At 48.2% G+C, this 26,118-nt stretch overlaps 2 protein-coding genes across 7 annotated transcripts in view; both read right to left on the bottom strand.

Moving 5' to 3' along the window:
- The window catches only part of Actn4 (actinin alpha 4), a 70,224-nt gene extending 61,010 nt beyond the window's left edge, over nt 1-9,214 (bottom strand). For 2 of the 5 annotated variants that reach the window (XM_003467246.5, XM_003467247.5), the window contains exon 1: nt 8,931-9,213. In XM_003467246.5, the coding sequence (XP_003467294.2) occupies nt 8,931-9,092 (162 nt within the window). In that variant the 5' untranslated portion in view covers nt 9,093-9,213. Of the gene's footprint in view, nt 1-8,930 lie in introns of all 5 variants that reach the window. The other 3 variants (XM_005002548.4, XM_023564030.2, XM_003467245.4) reach the window with 3 other exon arrangements.
- A 7,043-nt stretch (nt 9,215-16,257) lies between these two features.
- Nucleotides 16,258-26,030, bottom strand: Eif3k (eukaryotic translation initiation factor 3 subunit K). Of its 2 annotated transcripts, none has more exons than XM_013149899.3 (8): nt 25,851-26,030; nt 24,914-25,012; nt 23,084-23,204; nt 22,443-22,529; nt 18,953-19,019; nt 18,781-18,858; nt 17,288-17,413; nt 16,258-16,327 (listed from the first exon to the last, which is right to left on the bottom strand). In XM_013149899.3, the coding sequence occupies exons 1-8, from the start codon at nt 25,907-25,909 to the stop codon at nt 16,296-16,298; spliced, it is 669 nt and encodes a 222-aa protein (XP_013005353.1). In that variant the 5' UTR covers nt 25,910-26,030; the 3' UTR covers nt 16,258-16,295. The 2 variants fall into 2 exon arrangements, with proteins under 2 accessions (XP_013005353.1, XP_003467292.1); XM_003467244.5 differs by lacking the exon at nt 22,443-22,529 and adding an exon at nt 21,830-21,904.
- Nucleotides 26,031-26,118: the final 88 nt, after the last annotated feature.

The following is a 26,118-nucleotide window of genomic DNA, read 5'->3' as shown; positions in this document are numbered from 1 at the left end:
TGACCCTTCCAAATGTGAGCAACAAAAAAAGAAAGGGGAAAAACAACAAAAAGCAAGCCGGGCCCAGTAACAGCTAAAGCATTTGTAAAAGCACTTAACGTTTTCAGACATGTAGTTTAATGAGAAACTACTCATTTTCTTAAAGTGAAGGAGTGGATGGACAGGGAAGAAAAGGGCTACTTACTGTCAGAGTCGGGAGAGTGTGGCTTTAAAAAAAAATTTACTGGGCTGGGGATATAGCTCAGTGACATAAGTTGCCTGCCTGGTAAACGAGTTTGATACTTGGTACACACACACACACAAAATATATACGTGTATGTTACTTCAAATTTGCTAGAAACTGTATTGTCAATGTGGGGGCCAAGGATACAGCTCAGTGGCAGAATACTTGCCTGGCAAGAGCAAGGGTGGTTTGATTCTCGGTACCAACAAAAAAAGTTACACAAAATTGTCAGTATTTTTGAAAGCAGGCAAAAGATGCAGATACATCTTGCCATTTGTCCCATTATCAATAAGTCACATAGGTGAGATTCCAACTCTAAATGCCTAAAACAGTGGTAGTGAACCTATGGCATATGTGGTTGTCATCACCGAAAATCCTACAAGGTTCACCATGCTGGCCTAGAGAACATGCACATGGGCCAGCTACAAAGGCATTAGCTGCTTCAAATGCACATCTCATTACTGACAGAGTAGGGGACTGGCCCAACTCCTCACTGGAGGACAGAGACCCCTACTTTCCTTTCCAAGATGGCTGTGGGGAATGAGGATATTATCCCAGACCATCTGACTGGAACTTTTCTTTTTCTTTTTTTGGTCAGGATCTTGTGGTGTATGTAGTTCCAGCTGAACTCACTAGGTAGCCCAGGCTGGCCTTGAAGAGATCCTCTTGCCTTAGCCTTTGGAGTATCTGAAGTACCTGGTGGACAGCAACATTTTTCAGCCCAGGGACCCAACATTCCACCATTAGTGCTACCTCTGGACATGGTGGCACTCATCCAAAGAGTAAGCAGGCCACACATTTCCATGGTAAACTAAATACCTTTTATTCACATCTTTTACTCACACCCAGGTTTAGACATCGCAGAGCACTGATGCGTTACCCTTTACACCTGCACAGAGTGAAGTCAGCTTCTCACACTGTCTTTGGTTCTCTGCCATGGAAGGCCCGTTATTCTGATAATCCATGGTGTACACCCATACATTCTGTTATTGTGACACCCCCTCCAACATTGTCCCAGTAATGCCTGGATGCTGAATCACCTGTAAGGTTCTTGCCGTGCGTGATGTTTCTCCTAAAGTCAAACTCTTTCTCCACCACTAAAAGGAAGCACACCAGAGAGAAGTGTGCATCTATTTCATTTCCTGCTGTGTCCTCCCTCATTCTGGATGGCTGCTAATTAAGACATTCTTAGAACTGAAATCAGTCATTACTACTCAAGAGGTGAAATATACTCTTTTATCTTGGGCTTTTAGGAGATTAAAAAACCAAATGCACTACCCCTTTGGACTTGGAGGAGTTAAGATACTGGCTATTTCCGATCCACTGTGGCTTCCACCCACTCTCAAAAGCCATCAGAAGGGGTAAAAGATGAAAAGAAAAACCTACTAGAAAGCCAGCGACAGACATCACTCAATCCTACAGCTTGGCAGGGGGGCCTTTAAAAAGCTTAAAACAAACCACAAAGTCTTCTTTATTCCTGCCTGAAGCCCAACACACAAATGCTATTGTACTGCTGTGATCGAGCATCGGATTCAATCACTGCAACACCACAATGATAATTTCCAAGTCAATTTCACTGTGCTCCGTAGGGCCGTAACTGCCACTTTCAACTCCTGTTCCCTGTCCAGTTCCACTGAAAACAAGGAATGTGTTCTGCTCTGATATTTGAAGCAAAAACATTTAAATAGCCTTTCTTAACTCAGAAGCAGAGCACAGCTCTCCTTTCAGAATATAGGACTCAAATATCCCCTAGGACAACAGTATGCTTTACTAACAGGAATGGTTGGACTTTTAAGAAAACTGAAAGCGTGAGACGCAAATGATAAAACCCACAGTTCTTACATTAATGATGTGACCTGGTGTCTTAAATATCGAAACCCAAATACACCCTAAAGCTTGAAAGCAAAGATGGATAGTTATCCAATTATGGGCAATATGTGCAATTCTACTATAGCAGAATGGTGCAAAGGGCAAGGGGCTATGTGTCCTGGGGAAGTCACTGCCTGCCTACCTCCACAGGTATTTCCAAGGTCAGAGAGAAGTTTTCCTAAAGTGTGGCATGCAAGGTGGGAGATTTTACAAATTATCTACATACTAAATTAAACCTTGCATCACCCTGAGAGGGTTAATCCCTTTGATTTACCTGTAAACCTGGTGATTTAAAAGAAAAGGTCTCAGCTTGGTACTGAGGGTCTTTAGCACCTCAGCTCACATATCAATCTCTTTTTAACTCTTTTTAGAAGCCAAACTCTCCTAGCTAGAAATTAGCAACTCTGTTTTGCTTTCAATACAATTATTTTTGCAGTTTCCTTCTATTTATGCTCAGGAAAGCTAGATTTTCCATTTACCATACTCATATCAATTTTCCTCTTAATATTTACATTACAAATTTCAAAAATGTCCTAATGATAATTATTAAGTATATAAAACTAAAAGTGAGCATGGAAAAAAAAAATCACACTGATGTTGAAAAAGTAGAGATCTGCATAGATAGAATGGTCTGGCTGGAGCAGTACTTTGGTGACACATGCTTGTAATCTCAGTACTCAGGAGGCTGATGCAGGAGAATTACCAGTTTGAGGCCAGCCTGGGCTACACAGTCTTAAAGGGGGGGGTGGGGTGGGCTGGGGATCTAGCTCAGGGGCATAAGCACCTGCCCTGCAAGCAGGCGGCCGTGAGTTTGATCCCCGGTACTGATTAAAAAAAAAAAAAGAACCACAGTCCTATCCTTCCTAGAAACACAGGATGGTCCCTCACTCTTAAGGGGAAGAAGTATGTATATGGGGAAAGTCTCCCCACAGGAAGACAGGAGCCAACATTGGCAAATAGCAAATCTCAAGTAAATGTAATCTGTTGGCTTTTAGATAACACTTCAATATATCCCATCTAAGGAAAAGATCACTAGCCTCTTTCAGAGGAACTGTAGGCAAAATGAAATGGAAGTCAAGCATATTACTGCAGGCTGCTTCTAGACTTTCCAAGGCCATTCCAAGTTAATGCCTCTGATATTTACAAAAGGGGGGATGAAACCAAAAAAGGCACAACACCAAAACAAATGTCTCAGGAATTTTTATAGTGCCAGGGAGGTTTGCAATTAGGATGAAACATCCCAAGCAGTGATTTAAGGGAATTTATGTCTATTAAATGTGTGTAACAATTTAACTTTCTCGAAGAGTCCTGTCTTTTCCTTCCCAGCTAGCTGGTTTACCTGTTCCCCACCCCTAACTCCTGCAAGATCAATCTTTAAGTGAAGGCTAGAATTTAAAATGGTTTGGCTTCTCTTTTAATTCACTGAGCCCTGCACTCCTTGATATCTGGGATACAGACTAAAATGTAACTCATAAACCTCCCTGAAGAAAAGTGATACTCACCGCCACTTTCAGACACTCTATAACGAATTCTGGCGCCTACACTGCCAACACTGTAAAACTAAGTTTCCTTATAACTCTTCTTTGATGTTTCAAAGTTTAAACCGGCCTTAAAGGAGACTAATCTTGGGCTCTCAAACTACCCCTGAAATAAAGACTTCTTTCACACTTGCATGAAGTTATTTGTATCTACTCAAGTAGAGACTTCCCGCTACCTTTTAATGGGTCAGTGTTTCAGTTCCCTCAGCCAGTGAATTACCAACTTGCTATCACTTGCCACTTATTTCCATGAAAAAAGAAAAGTGTTAAACAAAGTAACATGAGTGTTTAGTTACTCTGTAAACTAAATATATAAATAAAAGAAGCTGAAGGAAACTGAGGGAAGGGAGTACAATGTGATTGCTGAGAACTTGGACTTCACTGAGCAAAGAAAACAAAGGTAAAGCTAGAGGAAACTCTGATCTAGAACATACCAAGACCCTCAGAAGAGAGCACCCGTGTTGCTATTCTGGCTATTCGAAACTTCAAGGAGCAAGAGGTACCAAAGCAAACAGCTGTTTGCTAATCCACACCCCCTTCAAAACACAGGAGCAGCAGCAGCAGCAGCAATTGTGTTTTTAATGAACCCTAAGATGTGGTCAAAGGCTTGTGCAATTCCCAGCACACTATAAATCAGTAGAGCAAAAGCCTAAGTGTTCACCTCAACAGTCTCAAATTCCCTGGGCCTTCCCAAATCAATTGTTTTTTTGGCTCCATTCTCCATGTTGTCATCTGCTAGACAGCACTGACAGATAACTTGTACTATGCACTCAGTTAACTCTGAAAAAGGGTGCTGTCTGGCCAAAGTCTGCCATGGCCACAGAGTGTTCAAACAATAGAACTGGAAGACGCCAGAAGCTTGTTTAGACTGGATACAGGCTGGTTTCTGTTCTCTGCGACCCCTCTGAATAAGAGGACATCTTGAGTACAAGGCTATCTTTTAACTCACTTCCCTGACTGCATCTCACCTGAACGAACCCTAAAACCTAACTTTACTTCCTGGATTGTTTCTTCCAATATTTTTACCCAACTTTCCAACAAGGCAGCGCACTTGAGGCCTACCAACTGGCTACCATTAAAAGATAGCTTGGGGCTGGAGATTTAGCTCAGTGGCATAAGCGCCTGCCTTGCAAGCAGGCAGTCATGAGTTCGATCCCCAGTACCAATAAAAAGGAAAAAGACAAAAAAAAAAAAAAGATAGCTTGAAGCACCGGTTACAACTGGAAAGTGAGTCAGCTCCTTGCTGCCAAAGTAGCCTGCTTGTGGAGCTGGGAAACTAGAAGCAAGGAAGGTGTTTCAAAAGACAGAGTAATCTCAAGCAGGCCCACAACCTGATCAACCAAAAATGAGGTGAAGTGGTAGGCACCACTCACACCCACCAGACATCAACTCCCAACCACGTGTGAGCTCAAAGGCCATCCTACAATGTCCTTAGAAAAGTCATTATAAGGGGCTGGGGATTTAGCTCAGCGGCATAAGCGCCTGCCTTGCAAGCAGGCAGTTGTGAGTTTGATCCCTGGTACTGATAAAAAAGAAAAAGACCAAAAAAAAAAAAAAAAAAAAAAAAAAAGAAAGAAAAGAAAAGTAAAAACGTTTTCTGAGAGAAAAGGAATAGAATTCTACCGGCTGAGTGGCTGTCCCCACACAGCTCAAGAGGACATGTAGAGTTTATTTGTGGAGGCCAACTGAGTTTAGTAACTTGTTGTTTTGTAAGCATGTTATTCAATTTTAAAAACTCCTAAGGACCTGTTGGTCATAGCCAGGCAAGCAATAAGAGCAAGGGAACGAAATAACAGATGGCTATTTTAGGGCCTCCATCAAAGAAAGAAAACAAGAAAGCAAGAGCGCACCACACACACGAGACCGAGACCAAGACCAAGACTTACTTGGGGAAAAACAAAATCAGAACTTTCAAATAACTAACTCATATCTAAAACAGCCCAAGTCAAAGGTCAGTGTCTAAACCTCCAAATAAAGATGTTCCAATGAACAAACAGGCTAGCAGGCAAGGTCTGTTCTCTCATGACGAGAAGTCACAGGCTAACTTGTCAAAAGATCTAACCTAAAGAGGGTATGGTAGCACAGGTCTGTAACCCCATTTGAGAGGTTGAGGCAGGAGGACTGGCGTGACTTCCAGGCCAACAGAGACCCTGTCCCAAAAAGACAAAAGAATAAACGAACAAAAAGATTTCACCCTTCCATGAAAGCAGGGCATAACAAGGCTACTCAGTTCTCTTTAGAAACTGAGAAGGGATACTGTGGACTCTTTACTACCCAAGAATACCTGTAATCCCAGCTACTCTGGAGGGTAAGAAGGGAGGATCACTTGAATCCAACGCATTTTTTACTTCCTCAAAGACCAAACCACCCTTTGTCCCCCCAGGAAAATATTCCAAGCCTTTGCGTGTAACAACTGTTGCATAACCTACTTATTAGATAACACTTTGAGGCCCCTAGAAAGTCAGAGCAAAGGGCATCCAGGTAGACATGAGACACATTCTCCAAGTTGGGTCAACACCTGCTTCAGCTGTTCTGGACCCAGGAATCATGTATGTATAAGACCGTCACTCTTTCTGTGCCCATGGACTGGCAAGAGCAATCTGTCATTCCCTAAAGCAACATTCCCTAAAGCAACCATTAAAAATGATCACCCAGCCCATTTAGGGTAGGTAAGGGTGGTGGGTTCTCTGGGAAGACAATGGTATAAAATGGTGTACTCCTTTCCCCGTGACACCCAAGGACCACGACTACTCCACAGGGGAAAGGACACAGAGGTGAAGCAGTGTTTCCCTGACAGAACAGCTAAGTGTAAATATTTGCTCTCATAGGTATAAGGTAGGGCATACTAGAACTTGGTCCTTGCTGAGAATCTAAAGCAGCTGGTTTTAGAGGACACTGTGAGCCACCCTTTCCTGCAAACTCGACTGGCCCCGGAAGAAGGGAGCTGGGAAGCAGGAAGGAGAATGACGCACGCATGGAGGCCTTGGGGTTCCGGTAGACCTGGTTCCCACCCAACATTCAGTGTGCCAGCCTCACCCTGTGGGCAAGGGAGACTAAAACCACTAAGACAGACACACCCTAACTCTCGGAGGGAGAAGAAAAGAGCTAGCAAAAGGAGTCACTTAGGGAGAGGAGAAGACAGGAAAAGGAAGGTCTCCTACTAGCACCACCTGAGAAAAAAGGGTGGGGGCTCATCTTCCCAAGCGCTTAGAGATGGAGAAGACAGATCCAAAGCATTCTCAAAACTGAATGCTGTAGCCCACTGGTCCCTTCCCAATTTTCCAAGCCTCTTGGGAATCCTCGGCCTTTTCCAACCCTGCACTGCCTCGTGCAATAAATTATTGCTGGGATTCCAGGATGATCTCCTTTCCCCTCCCAATGCATTTCAGCAGCAGCTATCTCAATAGGCTCACCCAGAGATAGGTGGGGCAATGGCAAAGGACAGGAAGCCACCACCACCTCCCCCCCCCATCAGGACCAATGAGTACATTCAAGCTGACGTTGATAATTCAGCCAAGGTTATGCCAGGCCCCACCTCAGGCTGCCCTGGAAACAGTTCCTCCTCCCACTTTCTCCGCCAGCCTCAGACTGGGCTGCCTGTGCTCAGCCCAAAACACCAACTCATGCCCACTACATACTTCCAGTCATTCTTCACTTTTGAGTCTGAAACATCTCCACCAAACTCCTCTCCCACGTCCTCAGAGCCCTCATTCAAAGCCCCACATCCACCTTTGGGGAATTACCAAGGTGCTTTTTGATACCTTTGCTCATTTTACAAACAGCAGAATTATTCTAAGATATCAAGGATCTTGCACAAGGCCACAGGACTGATCAACGACAAATATGACAGGAAAATCCAGATTTCCATAACACATAAAATGCTTCTAACTTTAAGTACTTCCCACCTTCTTCACACAGCTCTTCTGTACACCCCCTCCCCACACATGCCCACTCAACTCGCTCCTTTCTTTAGCTCTTCCCACACACTCTCAAATCCTCTCTTGGATCACTCAGAGCTCCCTCTCTCAACCATGCTAAATTACCAGCTTCCAACACTCTCCCTGGGCCCCTGTTATACCTCTGAACTCCCTTTACACCTCTGAGTCCCAAAAGGACCTTCCAAACTTCCAAGTAAACCAGAAAATGCACTCTTGCTTTAGGATCCCTTTACCACCAGCTCTCAGACCAAAAAAAAAAAAAAAAAAAAAAAGATACAATTCTCCCTGGCCTCTTATTTTCTCACCCAAAATAACCCACCCCTATTCCTTTTTCAGTTTGTCCACTACACCTTTGCTCTAAGGAGATTTTATTTCCCTAAACTAACCTCGCTCCCATCCTCCACCATTCCAGCGCACATTCCCTCCCACTGCTCTCACTTTCTCTTCAGGCCCTTTCCACCTTTTGCTGAGCTTCCCAATCTCACCAACTTTCCGTAAACCTCTTTCAAATACCTCCAAATACTGTTCCTCCTTTAGCTTTCACCCATCAACTCCTTTTATCTTTTGATCTCTTCTTTTCTGTTCAAACATCCCAAATAAATCTCACTCCTCCAAAAACATCTTACCCACAGGCCCCTAAGTTCTCCTGTCAGTCCCTCATCAGACCCCTAGTCCCGAGACCTCCTCAGCACCCCTCCCTACCCACTCTCACACCCTAAACCCATGTCTCTTCGGACCTTTTCCCCTTAGCTCCTCTATTCCTTTCATCTACCCAGGCTCCCTGGTGCTCCTGTCCCTCTTTACTCTACAACCCTTCCTTGGTCCCCCACTCCACCTTTGATTTTCTGGCTCTTCCCCCCGCCCCAGTCTAAGCTCCCCCAGTTCTGATCTTCCTCAAACTCTGTACTCCCAAGAACCGTCTCTATACTCAGACTTCCAGACCTCTCATTCCACCATGGCCCACAAATTCCCTTCCCAGCCTCCGTCTTCCCCTTCAGCCCTCCCAACCCGCCCTCTGACACTGGATCCCGCCTCAGACTCCAATTCCATTTTAGCCTCTCCGTCTACTCAGTTCTCCCAGTTCCCCACCCAGACGCTCCGAACCATCGCAAGGTTTGTCGATTCCTTTTCATAGATTCCCATATACCTTAGCCGGGCACCAATTATTTTTTCGGATTCCCAATTCCCTCCGTAAGCGCTAGAATTTCTTTTCAGGACTTCAAAGCCCTCTCCAGGCCCGCCAATTCCTTCTCGGGACTCACGATTCCCATCAAACCCTCCAATTCCTTCTCTGGACCTCCAACCTCCTCCCCAGCGCGCCCGGCCTCCCTTGGAAGCCCCCCTCCAGCCCGTGCCGCACACCTTGCGCTGCTGCTTCTCCCAGGCCGGGTCCAACAGCAGGTCCCGGTCCCAGTCGTCCTCCTGGGCCATGTAGTCGCCCATGCCTCCCCCGCCGCCAGCGCCATTGCCCGCGCTGCTGGGGCCGTACTGGTACGACTGGTTCGCCGCGTGGTAGTCCACCATGCTGCCGCCTCTCGCTTGACCACCAGCCTGTCCGCTCCCGCCTCAGCTCCCGCCCCTATGCTGGAGCCTCCGCCGCCGCCGCCGCTTTAGCTGCTTCAGCCCGCTTTCCGTGTGCGCTTGCGCACTGACGCTGCGCCTGCGCACCTCGCCTCCGCCGCCGCCCTCCCGCGCGCGCACCTGAGGAGCCCAGGCTGCCCCCGGGAGCTTAGCGCCTGCGCACAATTCAATTTTCCACGCTTCCCTTCTGCTCGGGTACGTGCCGGGCCCGGTCTCGCACGTGAACGCGCACGTCATTCGCTTGTGGGCGGGCAAACTTATGCATGATTCATAAGGCGGTTCTCTGCCGCGAGCGTTAACCTTCTCTGCCCTGAAATACTTTTTTGTGTGTCTTTTAGAGACCAGGTTTCACTATGCAGTTTAGGCTGGCCTTGAACTCACTTTGTCATCGGGCTGTCCTCGGACTTGGTGGGCCATCTTCCTGCCTCAGCCTCCCGAGTGCTGGGATTAGACATGCGATGCCACACTTTGCCATCTTTAAATATTTACTTTTGAGAAATTTATTAATATAGCCATTTATATCTGTTTGCTTATTTATTGTTGCCCTTCTCCACTGCAAGGTCACTTGACAACTGACAGGTTAATTGCACTTACCACTCACTATATGACTAGTGCCCAAGAATACAGCTTGCACATTGAGGTAGGTGCTCAGTAAGTGCTTGCGGCATGAATGAAGACACCCATATCCCCAAAAATATTCCCGCTTCCTAGTCAGCCAGTACCTGTTCCAGTCTAACCTAACTCCCATGTCCTTGTTTTGCCCAGGTCTCACACTGAGTTACTGCCCCAAACCCTTTTTATTTTTAGAGACAGGGTCTTGCTAAACTGCTCAGGTGGGACCTGAATCTGCCTAGATGGGACACTCCTGCCTCAGCCTCCTAAGTGCTGAATCAGTGATCTGCACTTGGCTCTATCATCTATTTTGTGAGCTTCAGGTCTCTGTTCAAACGTCCACCTTCACCATGAAGTCTGTCCAGAATGAACACTTTGTTTCAACTCATGTTTTCCCCAGAGCCTTAACATTTTGTTTGGCTCCCTCTCACTAGAAGACGGTTTCAAAAGTCAGAGATTCTGACAATGCAATAAACATGGTCTAGCTCACAGTAGGCATCCAATAAATAGTTGTTTTTTTGCCAGGCATAGTACCAGGCTGTCTGTAAGCACAGCCTGCTGGGTGACTGAGGTAGAATGATAACAAGTTTGAGCCCAGTCTAGTCAATTTAGCAATTTAGAGACCTCTCTGGGAAAAAAAAAAAAAAAAAAAAGTAGGAGAGCCAGGGATATAGCTCAATGGCTCAACACCTGCTTGGCAAGCACAAGGTCCTGAGTTCAATTCCCAGTACCAAAAAAAAAAAAAAAAAAAAAAAAAGAAAAGAAAAGAAAAATGCGGGCTTGGGTTCAATTTCCAGTACTGTAAATAAATATTTGTTGCACCTGAATGCTAAATAAGAAAGCATGCCATGGCCAGGCAAGGTGGTGCACGCATATTTAATTCCAACACTTGAGAGGCTGAGGCAGAAAGATGGCTCTTGAGTCTGAAGCCAGCCTGGCTAGAGTTCAGTGAGACAGGATCACTGTGAGTTTGAGGCCATCCTGGGCTAGTGAGACCTTGTCTCAAAAAAAAAAATAAAAGAAAAAGAAAAAAGAAAGAAAGAAAAAAGAATCAAAGCCAAACTCTTGATCTTTGCCCTAAGCTAGATTGCTCAACAATCATCCAGGTCTCAGTTCACGGCCCGCCCCCCTCCCATCCTCCAGCTGCCCAGAAAAACCTTGTGTCATCTTTTATTTCTGCTCTTTACAGCCTGTATCATCTGCTAGGAAATTTGGTCATTCCATCTCCACTGTCTGCAGAACCAGAACCCACCCACTTCCTCCTGCACCCACCCTGTGCTCCACCTGGTTCCATCCGCCCTCTGTAGCAGCCTCCTGCAGCCCTCACACTATCTTTTCCACAAGAATCTGGGACAGAGCCTGAAGCACAGGAGTCAGATCGCAGCTCTTCCTGCTCTGCCCAGAGCCTTCCTGAAGCCCTGCACTGAGAGTAAGAATGCCCAGGCCGAGGAAAGAGGAGAAGCCTACAGAAGCAGCTTGCCCTGGCTTGGCCCTGCCTAGCTTGTTTTGTCTGTCTGTTTGGGGATTTTTGTTGTTGTGTACTGTTGTTTTGTAGGGGGTTTCTTTGGTTTAGTTTTGGCTTGTCTTTTTTGAGACAAGGTTGTACTATGTACTTCAGGCTAGCCTCAGCCTCCCAAGCAGTGGGATTGCAGGACTGTGCCACCAACCTTGACTTTTCTTTTTGGTGGCAGTACTGGGGATTGAGCATGAGGCCTTTGCCCCTGAGCTATATTCCCTGCTCTTACTTCTTTTCAGTTTCAGCCTGGTCTTGCTAAATCAAAGTTCCCAGGTAGAATTTGCAATCTTCCTGCCTCAGCTTCTCAAGGACCTATAATTATGGGTGTGTGCCAGTGAGTGAGTGCAAAAAAGGTGAGAACACAACAGTCCACGTCGGTTTACTGCTTTTTTGCTGTTTTTGTTTCTTTGAGCCAGGGTCTTGCTATGTAATGCAGGCTGGCCTCGAATTACAAGCTGATCCTCTTGCCTCAGCCCGAGTGCTGGACAAGTGTGTACCACCACATCAGCCAGGGAGGTTTCGTGCTAAACTTGAGAGGGACTTCTGCAAGGAGAACAGTCTCTCACAGGCCAACAGGCTTTAAAAAAAAAAAAAAAGCTTTTTTCTGGGCTTTTGAGGGAATGGTCGAAGTCGCAGACTTGTAGCTTGCTGACGTATCTTCTGGGGACTGCTCATGACCTAAAAAATGAGACCTAAGATGACAGGTAGGCTCATTCAAACTGGCAATGTCCCTGTCTGGGCTGTCTGCCACCATGCCAGCTTCTTGTGCAGATTCTGAAGCAGTAGAAGCCCTGGGGCTTGAGCCAGACCCCAAAGTGTTCCACATGCTGGCTCCCATGTCTCTCCCAGCTCACCTCCCATCCTCCCCCTAGATCACTGGCCTCACTGATCCTCCAGCACAGCAGACACTACTCTTGACTGCAAAATCTTTGCACATAATGACAAGTGCTGATACTTGGTACTGGGGATTGAATGAGGGGACTATACACTTATATCCCCCCCATCCCTTTTTGTAGTACTGAGTATTGAACTCATTGACCTCCTGCATGCCAGGTAGCCACTTATGTTGCTGAGCTAAATCCTCAGCATGCCTAGCCTCTTTTGAGACAGGCTGGGCTCAAATTTTCCACCCTCTTGCCTCAGCCTCCCAGAGTGCTAGGATTGTAAGTATGGGCCACCACACCAGGTTTGGCGACAGGTTCTTTTTTGTGTGTGCATTTTTTGTTTTTTTCCTTTTTTATCGGTACCGAGGATCGAACTCACGACTGCCTGCTTGCAAGGCAGGCACTTATGCCGGTGAGCTAAATCCCCAGCCCCTGGCGACAGGTTCTTATCCCTACCACACTTTCTCCCCAGATTCTGGGTCTCCATGGCTCACAGCCTTCTTTTCCTGCAGGTCTCCTCAGAAATACCACCTGTATGGTGATATCCCTGCCCACCTCATATAGAATAGCATCCTGATCAGAGATCACTGATGGGAGAAATAAAGTGGGCTCAGCAAGACAACTGCATCATGTTCTCCCTAATGGGATCTGAGGAAGATGAAGACGGCACGGAAGTAGGAAGGAGACCAAAGACCAAAGAAAAAGAAAGGAATAAGGGGGGGCAGAGGGGAGTGTCAAGAGCACCAAGGAATGGAAAGAATCAAAATACACACATTAAACCCTAGTATTTTGTTGGTAGCACATGCCTATAATCTCAGCACTCTGGGAGGCTGAGGCAGGAGGATCCTAAATTTAAGCCTAGTTTGAGCAATTTAGCAAAATGCTGCATCAGAAAAAGTAAACAAAAAGAAGAGCCAGGGATGTAGCTCAGCAAGAAGGCTCTGAATTCAATCCTTGTACCAGAAAAAAAGAAACCTTGTACTTTGTAAGGTTAATAGGAACTATTATATTAATACAAGGAAAATAAAGATTAAAATAGGATCCTCGGGCTCTGGGCATCTCAGTGGTAGAGCTTACCTCACATGTACAAGGCCCAGAGTTGAAACCCCAGCACTAAAAGAAAAAGAAAAATCCTGGCACAGCGGTGCACACGTGTGATCCCAGCACTTCAGAGACTGAGACAGGAGGTTCACTGCTGAGTTCGAGGCCAGCCTGGGCTACAGAGTTCAAGGCCAGCCTGAATTACACAGTAAAACCCCATCTCAAAAAAAAAAAAAAAAAAATCCCTGTACCTTTGTTCACAGTACTTATCATTTAACATTCTGGTTATTTGTCCTATATCTTATCTGTTTTTTCTGCAGGCATTTCAGCCTCTGAGGGAGGGGGGCTCTTCCACTCACCTGTGTATCCCTACCTCTGAAGCAGGTCTGGCGGAAAGAAGCTTAATCAATCCTAAACAGATAAGTGAATGAGTGTAAAACCTTGGTGTGAAATTGGTTTTTGCAGTGCACGGGACTGAAGACAGGGTCTATAGCATATAAGGAAATGCTCTATCTACCACTGAGCGACAGGCTGGATGGACCCAGAACTTTTATTCTAAATGCAATGGGAAATAGGGTTTTCAGTCAGAGGGCTGGATCAGGCCACTTGAGGGGACAGCGGTATTAGTGGGCACATCCCTGTGAGGCTGGAGAGACGTGTCCTGCCAAAGCAAGTACCACAGGAAAGGCAAGCTGACAAGACTATCCCGAATGATTGTGGGACCTGGTCAGAGTCCACAGGTACACAGGCTGAGGTCTGAGGTGGCCCCTCCTGCTGGGCGTGGAACCCCTTGCAAGCCTGGGTGCTGGGCCACCAGATTTCCCCTGTGAATTCTGAGAAACTTCCTATATCAAAGGCACAGAGATGGCGGCAGCCCCAGCCAGATTAAAGGGCTCCCTGTAATTGCAACCTTGACGCTACTTCCTGGTAGCCATCCAGCATGGTGATAACTGACATGTCTACTGAGGGTCCAAAGGAAGAGGGCAGAAAGGGACCAAACGGACTTTATTCTTTTTTTCAGTTGGGTGTCACTATACATCTCAGGCTGGTCTTGAACTCAGCAATCCTCCTGCCCATCTCCCAAGTGCTGGGATCACAAGGTGTAGAGAAGCCTGGCTACATGTACATTTATGTCACCATTTCTGTCTACCACTGAGCCTCCAGTCAGAACTAAATGCTGTATCCCATGGTTTTAGTTTTAATCTGTGTGTGTTAGGGATGGAACCCAGGGCTTCATACATGCTGAGCAAAACTTGTCCTACCCCTGAGCTGTGCAGCCTCCTGCATCTGTTAACACTACTCAGGAAAGACAACTGGTGCCAGGTGTGGTGGTGCACACCTGTAATCCTAGCACCTGTGAGGCTGAGGCCTGAGGACTGCCACTGAATTCTAGGCCAGCCTCAATTACACAGCAAGACCCCATCTCAAAATCTGGGGTGCAGAGGGGAAGAAAGGTAACAGACTGGAGAGGGCTGTGTCCTCCCAGATGGGACAGAGAACAGGCTCAGTACCACTGGCTGTGGAAGCTGCTGAGCAGCGGTGTGGAGGAACAGCAGGTTTACAATCTCTCATCGTATGTCAAGCTGTGTTCCAAACTCTTCACAAGCATTAATTCACTTTTTTCCAACACAGGAGGTTGAACCCAGCCCCCACCCCATGCTGTGCTCCTACCTCAGGCTCCCAGAGGGCTAGAATTACAGACATGAACCACATCTGGCTTAGAATTTAAGGGTGTACAGTTGTGACTCTCCTCAGTGCCAAAACTGAGGCCCAGAGAGGCAAACTAACACACCAAAAAGCCACAAGGCTGGGGTTTGCACCTACAAGTCTTCCCCAGAAGACTGGGGAAGGCTGCTCAAAGAATGGGCCCCTTGGAGTAAAGGCAGGCTGCCAAAGCTGGACGAGATGCCACCACCAGAAAGGATGGGCTCATTCCTAACCACACAGCAGTGATAGCAGTGATAGCCAGCTGTACAGGGCACACCTTACACCTTACACCAGGGACAAGGTAGTGCCCTTGTCCCACCCAGAGGAATGGTGGCCTGCCAATCCCAGTCCTGCAGTGCTCTACCAGAGGAGCTCCTGACAAGCAGCCACATTCCTGTTTTGCCTGGGCTGGGCCACTTCCTAGTTCCTGGTGTCTAACCCAGGGCAAAGGTTGCTGGCTCCACCCTGCAAGGCCTCCCTGGAATGCTGGGCGGCACAGGGAGCAGGAAGGAGCCCACAGCGGTGCTCAGAATGGGGTATAACGTCAGAATGCCATGCAATGGCACTGCCAGGACACACCTGGGCAGTGCCCACATGCCATTTCACCTCCTTCTCTGTCACTGCAGTGACAGGCTGTGGGGAAATCATCAGCACAAGGTCAATCTGCAATGCTTCCTGAACTCCCATGAGTGAAAGCCACCCTGCAGCCAGGTGTGGTGGCGCATGCACATAACCCTAGCACTCAGGAGAGGCTGAGGCAGGATGATCACTGAAAATTCAAGGCCAGCCTGGGCTACAAAATTGAGTTCAAGGCCAGTCTGAGCTATATAGTGAGACCTTGTCTGAAAACAAAACAAAACAAAACAAAACAACACAACACAACCAAAAAACAAACATCGATCAAGGGACAGACTTGAGAATGCTGTTCCTCTAATACCTAGTTAATTCTGAGAGAAGTCCTAATTTTCTGATCAAAGTCTCTGCCTCCTGAGGACTGAAGTCCAAACCACAACCTGGGCAACACGTGGCTCACGATCGCAGGACACTCTGTCCTCACCAATCCAGAGGAGGAAATGGAGGCTGAGAGGGGCTGGGGCCCTGGACCAAGGACACAGAATGGAGCAGGATGTGGACACAGAGCCGCCCTCCACTCCTGTAGAGCCACGCTCCAGGCCACACAGCCATTCACAGCTTCTCCTCCTGGCTGACTCACTGCTGCCCTCCCCACCTGAACCTGCCAGGTCAGGAAGGTGGGTGATGAGGGGGAAAGCGGGACTCCAACCTGGGCATAAAACCCAGCTCCTGGGCGGCCTCTGCTGGCCGAGGGGAAAAAAGCAGGAAGCCTACATGGAACTGAGCCAACAAGTCTTTATTGAAGGTCTGCAGCTACTGGGAGGAGGCCATGATGCTGGACACACCTGTAGAGAAGAGACACAGGGTTAACCTGGGAAGGCCAAGAGATGAACCTCAAAACACCTGCCCTGACATAACATCAGATCCCCGAAGAGTGATCACAAGCCCTTCCCATACCCACGTTACTATCAAAGGTAGTTTGCATCAGTAGATTGGGGGATACCAGGAATCAAACCTTGCACTTGCCAGGCAGGCACTTGTGCCACTGAGTTGTATCCCCAGCCCCTAGTTTATTTTTTTAAATTTATTTTTTTTGGTACCAGAAATGGAACTTAGGACCTTGTGCTTGCCAGACAGGTGCTGTGCCACTGAGCTACATTCCCAGCCCTGCATCAGTAGTTTAAAAACAAAACAAAAAGCCTCAAAAAGCCTGGGACTCTAAAAGGCCCAAGTTACTCAACAGTTCTATGCCTCAGTTTCCTCATTTCCCCTATAGGGCAACTGGGTTAAGTGCTTAGAACCATGCCTGGCACCAAATACATGGAGTTTGCAATTATCACTATGGTAGCTTGGAGCTTCTTCTTGCTGGGCTAGAACTTGCAATCCTCCTGCAGCCTCCTGGACTGCTGGCTGGGATTATGGGTGTGCACCACCACATCCAACTTCCTGTCCATTTTTTAAAATGAGAAAACTGAGGCACAAAAGCTACAAAGTTCAGAACTCAGATTCCTACCCACTAACTGGACTTCAAGGCCTGAGAGGCCCCTGGAGCCCTAGGATAGAGGACAGCCAAAGGGACAGAGTGTCTGGGACAGGTAAGCATGGTGACACCTGCCAGCCCCACTAGCCGTGGGATATCTCATTGTGCATTATCAAACAGGACACCCAGTATACCCCCTTTTCCTCCCTGGCTAGGTACCCCTGTGATAGGCCCTGGAGTTTAGAGTGCACGTTTTCCAGCCCGTCTCCATGGAGAGCTCCCCCCAGCCCCGGCCCCACAGCCCGAGACCTCAGCCAGCACTCACTGTCAAAGTCAATCTTCTCCACAATGTTCTTGGGCTTAATGCTCTCCTCCTGACTGCAGATAAAGATCTGCCCCGACTCATCTGCACTCCAGCCGTATTTGCTCATCCACACCTTCAGCTGGCTGTCTGCAGGTGACACAAGCAGCACAGGGGCACGAGTCAGCTGAATCCTGTAGCAGTGTGGTGTCAGGGAGGCCAGGGATCAAGATTCAGCAGCCAGGACACCCTCCTCGGCCAACTGCCGCTGCTATCTCATGCCTGGAAAGCAGCAGCAGCAGCCAGATGGTCTCGCCTCCTTTGTGGCTCAACACCGCCACCAGAGGGCGCACTTAGCACTCTTATCCTTCCTAGACAGGGCTTTTATCTCTACCTCGGTTAGTGTGGTATCATGGATAGAACCCAGGGCCTTTGCACTGAGACTCATCTGCAGTCCCATTTTACGATTCTCTAAGTCATTTAATTGGCAGGAACCGGTTTGACTGTGCAGTCGTGCCTCAGCCTCTCAGAGCACTAAGATTACAGATGTGTACCTCCACCTCTGGCTTTCCTTAGTTACTTGGCTTTTTTTCTTTTGCAAAAATAAGCACACAAACATTCTGTTTTTGGAGGTCTTTTAAAAGCATCAATCTGGTCAGAACCTTCCATGCTCAAGAGCCTTCCTATGGCTGTAGCTCCCTCAGGGAAAAAACGTCCTGCAGAGACACCCCTGAGGTCCTGGAGCTTCCCTTCCAGCCACCTCTGCCCACACCAGTCACTGCTCTGCTGCTATGGCACCCAGCCACCTGTGAACCACAAGCAAGCCCTGCTCCAGATCTTCTCAGGTACCTATCCTCAGGACCCCGCCTCAGCCCACACTACTGTTCAAACACCACCCTCTGGATGCACTGACTTGCTGTCTTTCACACCATCAATCACGAGACATGAAACTTGTAATGTTTGTAATCTCTCTTTTTTTTTTTTTTTTTTTTTTTGGCACCAGAAATCAAATTCAGGACCTTGTGCTTGCCAGGCAGGCGCTTATGCCACTGAGCTATATCCCCAGTTGTGTTTGTAATCTTCTACATTTTTTTCTGAGGTTTTCTCTTGTGCTCACTGCCCAGAGCCCAGAATGCTATCTGGAGTGGGGTCAGAATTCAAGTAGTTAGTTGGGCGTGGTGGTGCATGCCTGTTATAGAACTTGGCAGGCTGAAGCAGGAGGATTGCTATGAGTTGAGGCCACTCTGGGTTACAAAGTGAGTTCAAAGCCTGCCTGAAATGCACAGCAAAACCCTGTCTCAAGAAAGACAAAATAATTAGTTGCCACAGGAATAAATCATAAATGGTGCAAGGACTCTCCCCAGGACTGGAGCATTCGAAGACAAACCCGTTTCCTCCCTGGGCTTGCCCCTACTGACAGCCTAGAGGCTGGGATGGTCCATCAGAGAAGCTAGCAGAGGCCACTGTCCCTTACCACCCCACCTCCCAGACTATCACAAGGAGCCCAGTGGCCTCACCTGACAGATCCCCGAGCATCTCAGCCAGCAGCCAGCGGTCTATGTGCTGGTACGTGATCCCCACAACATGGCAGATAACTGTGGAGAGAGGGAACAGGCAGTGGTGAGGGGCTGTCCCCCAGGACTCTGATCCCCATCCCAGCCCTCCCTTGAAGAACTCAGAGGGACATACATTTTCGGACGGAGTCTTCAAAGCCAGTTATACCTTCCAGGAGGTCCAGATTTTCATCCAGGGCTTGCTGACAGGGGAATGGTGTACTCAGTATTGCAAGCATGACATTCATGACACTAGTATTGTTCCCAGCAGCCAACACGTGACCACTCACCCACACATGGTACATTCTGTGTGTGACCCTATGACATAAGTTCCTGTGACTGTGCATTTTACAGACAGGGACATCAAGACCTACAGCAGCTAAATGATTTGTGGTTTAAACCCAGCTGGCAGAACAGCAAAAAGCAGGGACAGACATAGATCAGACAACCGCGCTCGGTCATGGAATCTTGATCGTTTCTATCTCAGAGAAAAGGCAGACCTCTGAGCAAGCCCCACAAGCTGGTCTGTGTTACCTGTCAGTTCTGCTCAGGTCCAGTCACAGAGGCCTCCCCAGCTCACCAGGCCCTGCCCACCCCCGGCCCTTTGCACTGCTATTCTGCATCTCATACTCTCCTCCCCCAGGGGTGGCACCTTCAGCTCTTTCAGGCTTCTGTTCAATGTCACTCTCAGCGAGAGCTCCCTCCAACAGGAGCAGGGGACGAGAGCACACTGTGTGGGGCGAAAGCAGCTAGGCAGGTGGGAGAAACCTCAACAGCCACCCAGAAGCTGAGTGATGGTGGCCTGGTAGGGTGGGTTCAAGTGTAGAGCACGGACAAGCTGTCTCCGCAGGCTGAGCGACTCTGGGAAGGGAGCCTCCCGTTTTGTTTCACTTAGTGGAGAGCCATCTGACGTCTCCAGCATGGATGAGCAGGACAAGTCCTCAAAGGGTCCAATGTATCCCACCAAACACGGCAGGAACGCTCAGGCCCACTGCAGACCCCAAACCCTGGTGCTGCCTCTAGTCTTTGAGGTTTAGGATACGCTTTTTTTTTTTTTTTTTTTTTTTAAATCAGTACCGGGTCAAAGGACTTTTCGAGGTTTAGAACCAGGAAAGACTCAGGCAGACTGAGACAGCACATCCCCTGGCCAGAAGCACTGCAAAAGGGAGTAGAACGGGGAGTGGTGGTGCTTGTGGGGAATGTGAAAGTCTAGGGAGGATTTTTTTATTCTCCATTTCTGTGGTAGCAGAAACCACTTAGGAAAGGAAAGCTTTTCTTTTCTTTTTTTAGCTTTTTTTTTTTTTTTTTTTTTCGTGAGACAGGGTTTTGCTATGTAGGTCAGGCTAACCTCAAACGTTCAGCAATGCTCCTGCCTCAGCCTCTTCAGTGCTGGGATTTTGAGTGGGGAGTTTTTTTTTATAAAAGGCGTATTTTTGAGCCTGGTATGGTGGCTCATGCCTGTAATCCCAGCCTTCAGGAGGCTGAGGCAGGAGGATCACTGTGAGTTCGAGACCAGCCTGGGCTACAGAGAGCTCAAGGCCAGCCTGAACTGCATAGCAAGACCCTGTCTCAAAAAGACCAAAAAAAAAAAGCATGTTTTTGATATGGGGCAGTGATGGTGAACTTAGGGCAGGTGTGCCACAGCAGCTTACTTGTATCACTAAATTCTCTAAAAGGTTCACCATCACTGACGTAGGGTCTTCCGAAACAACTAAGTTGTTCAAGATGGGGTCAAATTTGCAACCATCCTGCCTCAGCGTCCAAGTAGCTGGGATTACAGGTGTGTGCACCATCACGCTCAGGAAGGGAAGGGCAAGGTTGATGTCAGGGGAAGCGGGGAAAATGCTGTGGTGTGCCTCACTGGGAGCGAGCGAACGGGCAGCCTGAGACATTGGCCCCTGCTGAAACAGAGAAAGATGCAGGGCGCTGCCCCTAAGACATGAGGGCTTGCAAACACTTAGAAGTTCTGCTCGTTTCCTGGTTTCTCATAAAGCAAGAACCCTGGTTATAAGTTGAAGTAGGAAAAAGGGATGAGATAAGGTATGAGGTCTACCCTGGAGCATGTGGGAAGCACTGTGGGAGCACATGGCCAGGAGGACAGGGCCTCTGTGCTCTGCGGCCCCACAGACAGGTCTGTGGGGAGGCACACAGGTCTAAGGAGGAAGCACAGTCCAAGGGACCTGACAGAAGCCCAGAACTGTGCTCAGGCTCAAGAAATGACAAAGTAGAGGATGCTCTGGACTGGGCTTGGGATCTAGAAAGAGCTGGGGTAAACTCAAGGAAGAACTGTGGTGAGGACGGGGTGAAGGCAGTGGCTCCCCACCTTGGTTCAATGCCAGAATCACCAGGGCTAACATGTTAGAATCCCAAAGCTGGGACCACACACAACTACATGCACTGAGTCCTGCACACGCAGGAGCCCAGTACTGGCATCAGTGCTTCTGAAACCTCTCCCAGGCCAGTATGCAGGGAGCCAGCCCGGGATACCTGGTACTGAGGGGCTCAGGGCGGGTGGAGGACAAGCCAGCTGCACCAGCATCAGGTCAGCCTGGCTTTTCAAAATCTCAGAATGAGGGCAGGAAAGCATGGTAGAAGGAAGAAAGAAATTATTCAAAACAGCTAGGCACAGCCACCTGAGGGCTGGGACCCACAAAATGGTATAGGAAGTAGCGGGCACAGGAGCTCCAGATTGGGAAGAGGAGCTTTCGGGAGAAACAGGAAGGTGGCTTTGGCAGGAGCAGTGCAGACCGAGGAGGCCATGTGGTCTCCCACTCAGAAACAGCAGATGTGAGGGCTAAGCTCCAGACAGAAGATAAGGACAGCATTCCTAATGGCTGGTGACAAAGGATGGGGTCAGCCCGAGTTTGCAGGCACAGGGTCACTTATGAACGCTGGTGCTTCCTGTGCATGAGCACCGAGCCCAGGGAAGTCAAAGGTGCACCACATCCTTCTTTCCTATTAATATGCTGCACTCCATGGTCACCACCCTGTCCCTGGAACTAAGGGAAGTTACCCAGAAGGCCTGGAAGTGACAAGTCTCCAGCAGGTCCCCGAGGTACAAAATCTGACGAATAGGTCGCTCTTCTTGCTGGTAGGGGAACTGTTAAAAGAAAATGGCCCCAAACCCATAGAGACTTGGGTTCCCTGTCCTAGATCACCTCTCTCCACCTACCTTCTTAGTCTAGGCCCTCTCTTCCAAAAGTTCAGTTCAGAGAAAGGGCTGGAGGCCGAGGGTGTGGCTCAGTGGCAGAGCAGTTGCCCAGCAAGCATCTAACCCTAGGTTTCATTTCCAGTGTCATAAAAATAAAACATCAAATAAAACACTGGAAGAAAAAAAGAAGAAAGACCTGGGAACTGAAGCCATCTCACATCTTATTTTCCCTGCGGCCGGAGGCAGAAGAAAAGCCATTTATCACAGCACTGTCCAAATGGCCAAAAGTAAGTAACAAGCTACAAGTCCAGGGATGGGGACAATGAAATAAAAGGTAGCCCAACCATATACTGGGATCCATTCAATACTTGGAACCCCAGTGGACACATCTGGTAATGTGGGTTCAATCAATTCTCTGGTATCTCAGTTTAGCAACCAATGGGCAGGCAGGTGTGACACCCCAGCCCAATCGCACCTGCTTTGCCAGGCACGTGTGGGAGACTGCTGAGTCTATCAAATGACTGGAAAAAAGCTGCGGCTCATCTGGACCAGCCACAAAAGACCAGATTAAGTTAAGGGACTCAAAACCCATGGAAGGCCAGCTGAGGACACCCATATATGATGGATCCTGCCCTGGCTTAGCTGACGAGCCAGTTCTGCTTTGCCTGGCTGCCCCCACAGCCTCCCGCCTGGAGGCTCTCTGTTCAGCTGGCAACCTTAGAGGATTCTTTCTGAAGCACTAATCATGGCCACAGCCTGCAGCCCTAAAGCTTCTCAGCTGCCCAATGCCTTGGAGTCTAGCTGCACTGCACCTAAGACACCTGTGACCTTCATATGCCATGTATGGATCCCCCTCCCTCTCCAGCCCTGGCTTCCCTGGGCTCCCCTTCCCTCCCTCTTCTGAGAGCCTTTCCCTAACCCTACAGGCAGTCAGGGATCTGCCCATCCCAGCTGTGACTAGTAGGGAAACCTGTGCCTCCTTACTAGATCCTGAGAGTTCCATGAAGGCACAGACCCCACCCCTGCCAGCCACCCCCGTGCCACGATGAGCCCAGAAAGGCCCTTGGTGCTGTATCATTAGCCCTGCCTCAGCGCCCTCTGGCCCTGGAAGGATACATGCGCCTGGTCGATCATGCACTTGCACAGGGTGAAGTCTGTGTGGGGCAGGTTGGTGAGGGCCTTCAGCAGGATCTGAGCAGTGACTGTGGTCTGAAAGAAGGCTGGGTTGAACTGATACCTGGGAAGGGCAACAGGAGACATAGCAACAGTGACCCCTTCACATCCCTGACTCACTGGGTAACGGCTGCTGCTTGAGTCTGGAACTTGGGCTCCAGCCCCACCCACATCTTCTGACTGTGTAACCTTAACCTCTCTATGGAGATGGGTACAGTTCATCCTCACAACTGTACAAGAGACACTATCAAGTGATTCTTAACAGAGGACAGAAACAGCAGTGGTAAGGTTCTGGAGTAGGATGCTTAAAACTTTCCCCTGAGTAACCTTGGCCTGCTTTTTTCTTTTTCCCCATGGTGCTAGGGAATGAATTCAGGTCTTTTTGTACTAAGCTATATCCCAAGCTGTTTTTTAAAGGTTTTGTTTTGTTTTGTTTTTTTGTCTTTTTGAGAAAGAATCTCACTATGCAGTGCAGACTGGTCTTGAGCTCACTGTGTAGCCCAGGCTGGTCTTGAACTTACAATGATCTTCCTGCCTCAGCCTCCTGAGTGCTGGGATTACAGACATGTGCCATCATGCCCAACTCCTTTTTTAATTTTTTATTTTGAAACAGGATCTTGCTAAATTGCCCATGCGTGGCTCAAATTTGTGATTCTCCAGCCTCAGTCTCCCAGAGTGCTGCGATTATAGGCGTATACCACCATGGTTGGTTTGGATTGCTTAAGTTTTTAATTAAGTGCCTCAGTTTCTTCCCTTTCTAAAGAGGAAGTATAGATCAGTGGTAGACTGTGTGCTTAGCATGCATGAGGCCCTGGGTTTGACTCACAAAACTCACATCTGCCATTCAGGGGCAATATAGCAATTGAGATAACATACACAGAGCCTGCAGCATAGCAGGCATCACAGACACTTTTCTCCATTTTACAGATGAGAACCCAGAGGCTATGCAGTTGACAAAAACTATACAGCTGGTAGTGTCAAGAAAGCACCCAAAGGGGAAGAACACAAAAGAAACAGATAGTAAGAACAGAGCCTGCTATTCCTAACACTTTGGAGGGTGAGGCAAGAGGACTGAGGCAAGTTTGAGGTGAGGCTGGGCTACAAAGTGAGTTCAAAGCCAGACTGAAGTATATTGCAAGAGACTGTCCAAAAGAAAAGAATAAGCAAATCCACATAAAAAAAATTGGATAGGCATCACAACCCAGAGGCAAGTGGAAGATATTTTATGCAAAAGAGCTCATGCTATTTGATTACAGTTGTGTCAAGTTCAAAGGAGACAAACCTGAGCTAAGCTAATCCAGATGCAAGTACGAGTGGTAAACAATCACGAAAGGCCAGGCCATGAGTATCTGCAGTTATCAGCATGGTGGTTGGTCAGGGACTGAGCATATGGGTATAGGGCCTAGGGTGCTATTAACGCTTTTGCAAACCAGATGTGGGGTAGCAAGTACGTGACTGTTTATCTATAATTACTTGTTAAAATACATTTTTATGCATTTAAAAATTAGTTTTAAGCTAGACATGGTGGCACATGCCTGTAATTCCAGCTCTCAGGAGGCTGTGTCAGCCTAAATTGCATAGTGAAACCCTGTTTCAAAAAGACCAAAAAAAAAAAAAAAAAAAAAAAAAATCCCCAACTCTCTTGGCTTCCTAGTTTTGCATACCAAAGACAAGGCACATCCTGCAGGCTACCCCAGCAACCCTCTTCCATGCTGGGAGTGGCACCTTGCTAATTGTGCAGGCACAAGGGGTAGGGACAGACTAGACACTCACAACTTCAGGACAGCCAGGTTGGCTTCCAGATCATAGGCATTCTCCTTGGCTTGGGTCTCCACATAGCGCTCCAGGGTGGCCAAGTTCTCAGGATTGTACCTAGACAAGCAGGAAAATGGAAGAGACAGCAGCTAAAACCCATACTTTTAGGGTTCCAAGGGGGTAATTGTGACCTGTTTTTCCCTTCTTTCTTTTGCCTCTAAATCTAACCCAGCCACGGGGGTTCTCAATAGTCAGCTCTAAAACCTCTTACAAAACTTGCTCACACCCAGACCTCTATCCTAGGCTCTCATCACGTTGGAGCTCTGGGTTTTAACTAGGATGCCTCCCAATCTCAACCAGTCAGTGCAGCCTGTGTACATGGCCTCCTGAACACAACTGTTACCTTCATCTTGTAGGTCTCCACACGGGTCCAGACTCATCTCCTGTCTAAGTCAATGCCTAATCGCCCCTCCCCACGAAGTCGTTCCTGAATTTCCAGGCCTTTGCTTGCCCCAGTTTGGCCCGGACACCTCCTGGCTACCAGTCTACTATCGCGCTTGTCTCCCTTTTGAAAAGGGAACTCTGCCCATAAAAGCCAGACTCGTGGCTTGCCAGGCACTGAGAGTGGACGTCAATGAACCTATGTTGAATGAATGACATGTGGGGCAAAGAAACCATTAAGAGGTTTCTTTTTAATGAGGAGCTGAGCGAGGGGCTGAAAAAGCAAGGAACAGAGAAACAGGCAGTTGATTACAGAAACAGAATGGCAGACGCTCTCTTGCCTCTAAGCCTTTACCGTGGGGTCTCCGTAAACCTGTCCTCCAAGACGACCTTCGGCCGTACAGTGACAGAGAAACCCACCCCTTGGCAAGCCCAGCCCCCCCCCCTTGCTGTCTGCGGAATCCCTCTTCTCCACTCCGCTGGGCCTGAGCGCTCCCTTCGGCCGAGCTCGGACCTGTCGATACCCTTGAGCAACTTGCCCACGTTCGCTCTCATCTGCTCAAACATCGCCATGACTACTGCCTCCTTCCACGACCACTGCTAGAGCAGAACACCAGCCAGGCCCGCCGTCCTCGAGGACCGGAAGAAGAAGAAGAAGAAGAAAAAAAAAAAAAGAGTAGGAAGCGGAAATACGTCATTATTGGCGCTACGGCTCGGGGCGGGGAGGGGGACGCTAAAGGGGAAGGTTCTTCCCGCAGCTGCCACGCTTTCCCGCTGTCACG

Source organism: Cavia porcellus, unplaced genomic scaffold (genome assembly GCF_034190915.1).
Source record: "Cavia porcellus strain 051 isolate PalLab524CR breed Dunkin Hartley unplaced genomic scaffold, mCavPor4.1 scaffold_7, whole genome shotgun sequence".
NCBI lineage: Eukaryota > Metazoa > Chordata > Mammalia > Rodentia > Caviidae > Cavia > Cavia porcellus.
The sequence above is the reverse complement of the archived record's forward strand: the minus strand, read 5'-3'. Positions and strand labels throughout refer to the sequence as shown.

Coding starts and splice junctions, on each gene's coding strand:
- Eif3k (XM_013149899.3), bottom strand. CDS start 25,909: ATGGCGATGTTTGAGCAGATGAGAGCGAACGTGGGCAAGTTGCTCAAG. Junction 25,013..25,850: donor TTGCTCAAGGGTATCGACAG/GTCCGAGCTCGG, acceptor CTGCTTGTCTAG/GTACAATCCTGAGAACTTGG. Junction 22,530..23,083: donor GCATGATCGACCAGGCGCAT/GTATCCTTCCAG, acceptor AACTTAATCTGG/TCTTTTGTGGCTGGTCCAGA.